General features: G+C 41.5%; 1 protein-coding gene across 2 annotated transcripts in view; it reads right to left on the reverse strand.

Annotated features, from left to right (window-relative positions):
- The window catches only part of rab11fip4a (RAB11 family interacting protein 4 (class II) a), a 32126-nt gene that overhangs the window by 14249 nt on the left and 7690 nt on the right, over nucleotides 1–10187 (reverse strand). Inside the window, exons 2-5 of one of the 2 annotated variants that reach the window (XM_032538639.1) lie at nucleotides 9919–10006; nucleotides 9163–9251; nucleotides 4177–4325; nucleotides 3227–3388 (exon numbers count right to left, since the gene is read on the reverse strand). In XM_032538639.1, coding sequence (XP_032394530.1) covers nucleotides 3227–3388; nucleotides 4177–4325; nucleotides 9163–9251; nucleotides 9919–10006 — 488 coding nt within the window. Of the gene's footprint in view, nucleotides 1–3226; nucleotides 3389–4176; nucleotides 4326–6207; nucleotides 6352–9162; nucleotides 9252–9918; nucleotides 10007–10187 lie in introns of those variants that run through there. The other variant, XM_032538640.1, reaches the window with a different exon arrangement.

A 10187-nucleotide genomic window follows, 5' to 3' on the forward strand; every position in this document is an offset into this window, starting at 1 on the left:
TGGGTATCCTGCTCTGCCTTTGAGAAAATGAAAGCTCACACGGGCCGATCTGGAATCTTGTCCCTTATGAGGTCATAAGGGGCAAGGTAACCAACCCTTTCTCTGCTTTGCCTGCCCAGAGAATTTGGCCGACCCATAAGAGAGAGAGAGACATCATGGCTTTCAAACGAGCAAAGGGGCAGTTGGTCAAGGCCAGATCCCCACCCTCCACCTCCCCCCCTCTCCTCCTCAAACGCTACAGACTCAGAAATGGCACATACTAAGGCTGTAATTCTGCACCAAGACTTGGGAAAGAGACTTCACATATAGTATTAGGGGACCACTTTAAAAGCATCCAAAGAGCACCATGTCATGGGAACTTTAAAAGGGAATTATTAATTTCCAAATGCCAAATTCATAGGATTGAAAAAAAGGTTTAGGTTGATGATTCATTTCATGCAGTTAATGTTGTACAATAGCTGCCTCTGTGTTCTTTTGGCTGTTTAAATGTAAAGATTGGAGCCCACTTTAACATCTACAAATATAAATGACCATTCCGGTGTACATTAGATTTTGCTTAATTGTTACTATACATGTCAGTGATTTTGTCAGAATACACGTAGTGTGTAATCAACAGAGCTTGGTTAAGCTGGTAATGTTGTTGTAGACTTGTTTCAGTGGAAAGTCACACACACACACACACACACACACACACACACACACACACACACACACACACCAAACCCCCCACACACACACACACACACACACACACACCACACACCACACACACACACACACACACACACACACACACACACACACACACACACACACACACACACACACACACACACACACACACACACACACACACACACACACACACACACACACACACACACACACACACACACACACACACCACCACACACACACACACACACACACACACACACACACACACACACACACACACACACACACACACACCACACACCACACACACACACACACCACAACACACACAACACACACACACACACACACTTAACTAAATGTTAAGTAATTTTCTATTCAGCTTGTCTCCCATCATTGTTACTTCAATGAGGTTCTCCTATATGAAAGGGTCTGGTTTAATCTCAAATTACTAATATTTGACGTGAAAATCTAGATATAATTCATTAGATTAGATTAGATTAGATTATACTTTATTTATCCCACGACGGGGAAATTCTGTCGTTACAAGTAGCAGCATAGCAGCAACAGCAAAAACAGAAAAAAACAAAAACAATAACACACAAACAAGTAAGCACGAAAGAAATACAAGGCAAGAAATACAAGGCAAGAATACAGGCAAGAAATAGACATGAAAATATGGTAGACTGAGTAAGTAAAATGCCGTCAAACAAAAGGAATTTTAAAGTGCGGTTGCCATGATAAGAGAAACAATATTGCGGTGTAAGTGACGTTAAATTAAGTTAAGTTGAATGTGTAATTAGAGCAAAGAAGCAAGAGTCGGTAGCATATAAAATTATATTAACCTGAGACCTAAATATTGAAAAAGTAAGTACTTGTAATAAATAATATAAATACCAATATTAAAGATAAAAAGAAAGTGTGTGATGTAGATGGGAGAAAAACAGGAACAGAAACTACAACACTATCAGGTAGAGCAGGTGTTGTAGAGTCTGACAGCGGCGGGATGAAGGACTGCGGTACCTCTCCTTCTTACACCGTGGGTGTATCAGTCTGCTGCTGAAGGAGCTGCTCAGGGACCCACAGTGTCATGTAGGGGGTGAGAGGTGTGTCCATGATGGATGTCAGCTTGGCTAACATCCTCCTCTCCCACTTCCTCTATGGGGTCCAGAGGACAGTCCAGGACAGAGCTCGCTCTCCGGATCATATTGAGTCGCTCCTGTCCCGGTCCGAGCTGCCCCCCCTCCAGCAGAACACCGCGTAGAGGATGGCAGAGGCCACCACAGAGTCATAGAAGGTCCTGAGGAGAGTCTCTACACACTCCAAAGGACCTGAGTTCCTCAGCAGATGGAGGCGACTCTGGCCCTTCTTGTAGAGTGCTTGGGTGTTATCAGTCCAGTTCAGTTTATTGTTTAGGTGAACACCCAGGAATTTGTAGCTCTCCACTACATCAATGTCCAATCCCTGGATGCTCACCGGTGAGAAGGGGGATGTTTTCCTCCTGGCGGAGCCATTTTTTTTTTTTCAGCCATCGTATTAGTCTGCCGCTGTATATTAATTGGCTGTGCAGACCTAATTGGAGGGTCAATCGCTCTTAAACTTGACAAAACATGACTCAATAATGAAATACAGGAATACAGTGCAATGTTTTTTTATGATTGATCTGTCACACTTGCAGGGCCTCACATCAAATGCCATTTAAAAATCCTCTAATTGTTGCTTGGTGATAGCTAAATGAAATATTAAGTAATATTCAGATTGCTGACTTCATCAATTGTATGCAGTCTTTGAGAACTAGAATATATAAATATAATAATGTAATAATCTGTAATATAAGTTTGTTAACAGAGAAAAACCCTTCATATGGCAAAATCTGACTATCAAAATCTAAATCTCTATAAAGTTTCTAGAACGTGATGTTGGTCAATAATCTAAACCAATCAGCTCTCAGATCCATGGAGAGCCAAGCATTTTCCATCATGCCGTAAAGTATTTGCAGGATTTTGTGGAGTTATTGTTGCTTATGTTTGCATGATGTCAGAGCAGGTGGGACAGAAATCTAACCAGCTGTACTCTGCTGCTCTGGCCTTTCAAACAGGAAAAGCAAAGGTGTTACTGATAACATTAACAATGGCTCCCTCTATTCGAGTGCCCCAGGGAGCCATGACGGGGTGACAGTGAGGCTGCATGAACAATACCAGCACCCTGAAAGTGAGGCAGCTCAAAGGAATTTAGTCATCAAACATTTTCTTATCTACACTTGTTCTTTTTCAAATATGACAGGTCAACTTGTCTTCCATGAAAAAAAAGGTCTTTCAGGCATACTGCATCCCTCCGGTTGGCTTACTCTGTAATGGTGTTTTTATATTCTATTCTCTTCCTCACTGCCATATGTTTTTCTGCTGTGATAAGATTTTTAACTTTCTGAGAATCAGAATGGGAGTATGGAACAAGTCAAGAAAAAGGAAAACAAAAAGTAACACAAAAATATGCTTCAAGATATGAATGGAAGTGATTCAGGGTGTGCGCTTCTAGCTTGACCACCAACCTGGAGGGAAGGGAGGATCCCAGGTCTGAGAAGCCATTTGTTCGGGTGTCATCTTCAGGGCAAGGACTACTGGGAATAAAATCCACATCCTCCCCCTCACCATAATCTTCAAACTGCTCCTCCCCAGAGATGACCGACGCAGACGCTGAGCCAATCAGGTGTCTAGGGTTGCACAGCAGGAAGTACGAGAAGGGTGGTTCATTGAAAAAAATAAAAAATTAACAGTCAAATCAAAACAAACTTAAAGTAACCTCTTCTCTTGCAGTTTATTCATCATATCTCTCCTGTTACTCACTTATAGACAATGGCGGTTCAAGAACATTTCAAAATGATGGGCCAGGCTGGGGCCACATGCAATTTTAGGCATACCAAACATACCCTGGTATGGGAACTAACCATCTTGACGCATGAAGAAAATTGGGCTCATTGAATCCACAAGAGTCTAAGCTTTCCAGTCATACCCAATAAACGCAATTCCAAGTCTGTCGATGGACCACAGTAGGCAGAAATATTGAAATGTACTGTACCTTTTATAAGAATTGGGGAAAACGACTTTAGAACTTTTTTGCCCCGAACTGCATGGTGTATAGGTGGATAACCATAGAAACTATTTACATTTGGATATCTTGAGGTAAGAGGTCAAAGGACCCTTTTTAAAATGGCCATACCAGTTTTTCCCCTCACAACAATTGTGCCTAATTTTGGAGCGTCATTCAGCCTCCTTCTCAACAAGCTGGCATGCCACGTTTTCTACCAATGGAAGCCTTAATTGTGACTAGTTTCATATGATGCAGATATGTTCTCTTTATCCTTAAAACAGGCTTTGAAAGACAGTCTAGTTTTCAGGGGGCAGGAGTGAGTCCAGACCAGACCTGATCAGACCCTGAGATTTGCCCCAGTCCTTAAGTAGCCCCGATACGGGCCCACTCCCAGATATTCCTGTGACTGACCTTTCTTGGCGTGTCGGATCCAAAGAGTTTTCAGCGCTGCTGTCCATGTCACACTCCCCGTCGGCACCACAACCCTCACCATACACACTACTTTCTGGGTAGGACCGTGTGCACATGATAATTGGAGGGCCCAGCTTGGCCTCGCCGTTCTAAACATACAAACAAATTGAAAAATTAGCACGTCAACAAATCTGCACTAGGGGTGCAATTATTAATCAACAAAAATCTGTGACCAAAGAAGCTGCTAACAAATTTAGTCGTCAATTAGTCATCAGTTAGTTGGTGACGTAATCCAGCATAATCTTAAACCTCTGTTATGTCTGTTTAAGCAGCAGCTCCATAAGCGCAGTTTAGAAAACCACATATAATTTGATCTGACATTTAATATGTCTTACATAGATTTAAATATAACTTGCAGCCACTTTGATACTACAGTAGACTTCTTGCATTTGACCTGGAGATGGTCTCCTTTGTTGATTTATCAGAAACAGAGTGGGATGTAGCATAACATAGATCTGTGTCATTAATTATGCATAGGACTGTCTGGCTTCACCCAACTGGGGTGCCCAGGCAGGGTACACACCCAGTCTCACACACGTTTGTGATGGCGTTTTGTGTGCAGACACACACAGGTCTCTGAGGGACTCCTGAGTAGCTCTTATTCATCAATTATAGACATTTGTCTGAGATGAAGAGGAGTGTGTGGCGATCACGCCACCATGAAACAAGTGGAAATTACATTTTCTTCATTCCCTTCCTTATTTTTAAGGCTTGCTCTAGTTCAACTGTCATCTATGTTTCAACATCCCAACGCTGTGTAGTGGTGTTGTTGTGTTTACTCCCTAAAGCAGTGTGCAGAATTGCAGTGTGTTGATTTCACAGGCGCTGTCGGTACACAATCTGTCCATCTTGCACATGCAATGAAAATCATGATGAACAAGGATTTAGCATAGACAGTTAAAGAATTTACAACACTGCACGATCTGTTCCACAGTAGCGGCCTACAGTTAGCCTCCACCGGGACGCTAGTTTAGTTAACAGCTATTTTCGGCCAACCACTAGATTCAGTCTAAAATAACGGTACTCAAACAGTGGCAAAAGCAGGCTACAGCTAAATTAAGACTTTACAGTAATAATTAACAATAAACACATAATTGAAAAGTATTGAGTGATTGTATTTTAAATGAGCACAAGTAAAGTAGAATTGACGGAACAGCCGTTATATTATTTAAATGGTTATTTTCAGTTTTGAGGGTCTTTACATGCTGTCCCAGCTAGTGGTTAGCCATATTAGCTTTTAGCTAAACTAACGTTAGCTTTCCGGTGGAACGGCAGACTGCTACTGTGGAACAGACTTCAACTGTCTAAGGAACAGATTGTGCAGCGTTGTAAATCCGCCTTCACCACGATTATCATCTGCGCATGCGCAAACATGCGTGGGATGGATCGTGTACCAACAGGCGCATCCAACTTCCACTCAGCAGCCGTCTTTTAGTCAGCAGAATAACTCAGAACACCTGTGTAACTCCACAAAGACCAACAGCAAGCTGCAAGTTCCAATAGGAATGATAAAAGTGGCAGATGAACAGTGTGATGTCAATCAAGCACAGTCTGCACACACACACAGGCCTTGAGGAGAGTTAATTAGCCAAACTAAGTGAAAACACCTGTGTTGGTGGACCATGAGTGTACAGGAACGTCAGCAGATAATTCAAATAAGTTCAATCACCAAACTGACATGTTTTACTTCCAGGACTATACCTCTGTAAAACCATGAACACACCAGCACATGCGTTTGATTATACTAGCCCAAAAATATTTAATCCAAAGTGGCTCCACACACACCAGCATCACATTAAATTAAACACCATCCTCCTTCTGTGTGGCAATATACTAAATGTTTTGAGAGACCTCTCTCAATCTGACACACACACACTACCAATTAAATGTGCATGCCACATGTCTCCTCTCCAGTCACGCCATGTGTGTTTGTGTGTGTGTGGATGTGTGAGTGTGTCCAAAGAAACCTACGCAATCCTTTATCGGTGAGGCTGGACTAAAATCCACTGTATTCCTGAAGCTTGAAGGCTCAGTGTGGTGAACTCAAACATCCCTCACACACATGTATCACTGCAGTCACTCATTCACACCGATGCTTTAGCTGGGACAAAGCCACACCTCCATCTCTATCACCCTCTCACTTTCCCCCCCCCTCTCTCTCTCTCTCTCTCGTTCTCTCTTGTTGCTAAGCAACTGTTCAATTGGGCTCATCCGTAGTGGGAAATGGGCAGTTATACACTGCAACACACAGCAACTTATGATATATAGCATTTTCATAGATAATTTCATTATTTATGCTACTTTCTAGGAGGAAACATGTGGCCCAAATAAGAGATGTATGGAAGCTCATTTATGCCAGTAAAAGAAGAAAAGAAATAGATGTAATGTTCGTAATGAAAAATAATTAAAATGAGTAAATACTGAATGGCAACATTATGAAATAGAAACCAAAAAAGAGATCAAACCTTTGACCCATTTTCAATAACTATCTTATAATTCCCCCTTTCCTACAGAAAAAAAACATATAAAGAGTTAGGACTGATAGAAATACTCATGGTGATTCAAAAAATAATATAATAATAATACTTTTCCTGGCAGAAATGGGCTTTTATGGGGTCCCACTTTGCACACTGAAAGGATTACTGTGTGGTTTAGTCCTTTCATACAACTTTTATTGGGACTCCATCAAGGCCTGTTGTGTTATTTTACACTGTGCCGTATGCACATCCAGACAGGGAGAAGTTGGGTGGAGCTAAGATGGGAATTACATCCTATTTGCATGTGTCCTAAGGATCTAACTTTTGAAGACATTTTTTGGGGGGCATTTTAAGCCTTTATTTTCATAAGACAGATGAAGACATGAACGGGGAGACACGTAGCAAAGGTCACAGGTCGGAGTCAAACGTGCGGCCGCAGTGTCAAGGAGTTTACCTCTATATATGGGAGCGTGCTCCACCAGGTGAGCTGATGAAGTACACACAAACACTATAAACACTGAGTTAATGAATGAGGAACCACACGGAGGCAGGCAGCAGGGACAGGTGGAGAAGCTTGTGTAATGCACAATCTGGGGCGCCTAGTCTATCACTCTCAACAGGGCTGCTCAGACCTTTTGAGGGGCAGAGGCTTAAATTCAAAAAAGGGCACAAGCCTCATCATACTTAGGATTGAATTTGAGGATATGAGCAGAATCGGTTGGGTGTTGCAGTTCCAGTAAATTTGAGGATGGCCCTTCTCTGGCTTCAGTACTGAGCTGACCCCTGAGCTGCACACTCCTCTGCATCGCCCTCATTCACGGCATGTGGATAAGCTGCTTCTTGCACACTTTTTGCTTCAAGCTCTGCCTCCCCATCTGAATCTCTGCTCTGCCCCTCATTCACCCCCTCTGTCTCCTCCATCTCCTCATCTGATGAATCACTTTCCTCTCCTCCTGAGAACAAGTAACTATTTGCACAGCAGTACCCTAAAAATTCAGTACCAACAGCTGGTATATATCTCTAAAATAATTGACAAGGTAATTCTGACACTGTGTAAAAAGGCAACTGAAAGTCCTTCATACCACATTTGTATTATCAAATGATTGCATTTCATAATGGAAATAACTGTTTCAGCACCACATTATGTATATATTATTGTAAAAAGTATGTATGAACATGTCAGATTCTTGTGTGAAGCACTATTCTAACCTGTGGTGCTCCTAATAAGCTGCTTAGGGATCCACTGCCTTTTGCTGCCTCCTGCAGGTACTTCTTTTTTTGCTTCCATATTCTGTCTTTACATGGCATCTTTGCACTGTAGTAGAATTCAATATCATGACTTACAAAAAGAGACAAGATAACAAGATATCAAACCTGATAAAAAGTTTAATTGTAGCCTGTAACTGCAACCTGAGCTGATCACATTTCTGTAGCAGTGGCCTAGTAGGCTTTGAATCAGAAAGGGGTTTGCCAAGGTATGCAGCATGTTTCCAATTATTTTCTCAAAATATAAGGATGTCTTTTATTAAGAAATCAAAATGTATAGATCACAAACCTACACTGCACACTACAAATAACCTAATAAGCTAATTTCCCAAAGAAGTGACATGTTCTTTTAAGTGGGCTGTTGGTTGAGAGGCCAAAAGCAGATGGAAAAGTGCACACACACACACACACACACACACACATGCGCGCGCACACGTGCGCACACACACACACGCGCGCACACACACACACACACACACAAACTTCTGTTAACCTACAGAGAACTGCTACTGTCTTCTCTTGTGTATCAGAAAATGAAACGGTGATGCTATAAGGCTATTACTCATTGACTCTAGTGTGTGCCCTAATAAATCTAAAAATGTATCAAAATGTCACTACTTCAAAGGTAGCTGCTACTGCCACAAATGTAGCTTGCCTACTGGCTGTTTTAATCCTGGAGGAGACTCGTTCACTAGAGGCAGCGACTAGAGGCCTCTATAACAAACCAAACGTGCATGCATGCATTTTCATTCCCTTCAAAGCACACTTACCGGCTGGCAGGCCTGGCAGGAAGCAAACATGTGTCACATGATAACCCTGGTCATCATGTGATATGAAGGTTTAGGTTGTTTTATCTAGCTAATTCTTCTTAAACAGACCACTTGTGGGTCATCATCAAAGAAAAAATATGAAGAACAAAAATCTGGACAAAAAAGGGCACACAAAAGGGGAAGGTGATCAAGCACCTGTAGCCCCCCCCGCACTTGCATGACTCTTAATGATGAAAAGGCATCAGTACTTGTGCCTTGTAATCCGCCCCACCTCTAACTATGAATGATCAGTGCCCAGCCGCACCTTTGCTAAAAATGCCATCCAACTTCATGAAATTTGACTATGACTATATTATTCTATATATCCACCTTAGAGGCTTAGATGGGCTCAAAGCTTGGCCATTAGACTGTACCTGGTAAATGTAGCCGTTGTCAGTAACAGACGGCTGGTTGGAGCTAACGCTGCGAGGACCCACAGCCATCTTCAGTATCTCCTCACAACCTGGCAAGACAAGAGGGGGAGAAATCAATTTTAAAGAGAAATCAAATATTAGGGCTACACAATCATTTGCAATTTTATCAAAATTGCAATATGGACTACTGCATCCTCCAAATTACTGGGGGGCGCAATATTTGTTAAAGGCTAAATATGTTTCATACCATTATGAATAAAGTTCTGTGTTGCTTCAGAGAAGTCCCAGCCTACAAATTGTATCCTACAGACTAATGGAAAAATGTTTTGTACAGATCCTCACAAAAATCCCACAAAAACATTTACATTTTTACATTTTTCAATGAAAATAAGAATAATTTTAAATAAAGAATAATACATAATAATAATAATAAATGATAATCATTTCCCCCGATATCCTGAATCACATTGTAATCACAACATCAGTCTAAAAAAATAGCAGTTCAATATTTTCCTGATTCCGTGCATCCCTACACAGTATGGTACATCTTAGGTTGGATATCAACAGTTTAAGGGAATAGTTTGCTTATTCACTTTTAAAATACTATATATATTCACAGTATTTACTGTACGTATACAAATTAAAATATAACACTGGAAACAGACAGAGACAGCTAGTCTGCCGCTATCCAAAAGGTAACAAATGCAGATAAAATGCAGTATTGAGCTAACTCATCATCCACTGTGCATTTCTTACCTTTAATGGCAAACACTCCGTGGCAGAAGTCTTTAAAGTTGATCTTCCCATGAGCGTTAGGATCCAGGTACTTGGTCAACTTCTTCACCTGCAAGAGACACAAGTCTTTCAGTGATCTGGATATATGGACACAACAATTGCATGTGCCCTGGGCAACAAGACTCAAGACCCCCCCTGCCCTGACACAACCATTTCAAAGTTGCAATCATCAAGAGCATGTAGCCTATACTTCCATAATAAGAAATCAGGCTTCTGCATGGCTCAGTGGA

The sequence above is a fragment of the Etheostoma spectabile genome, chromosome 15 (genome assembly GCF_008692095.1).
Source record: "Etheostoma spectabile isolate EspeVRDwgs_2016 chromosome 15, UIUC_Espe_1.0, whole genome shotgun sequence".
NCBI lineage: Eukaryota > Metazoa > Chordata > Actinopteri > Perciformes > Percidae > Etheostoma > Etheostoma spectabile.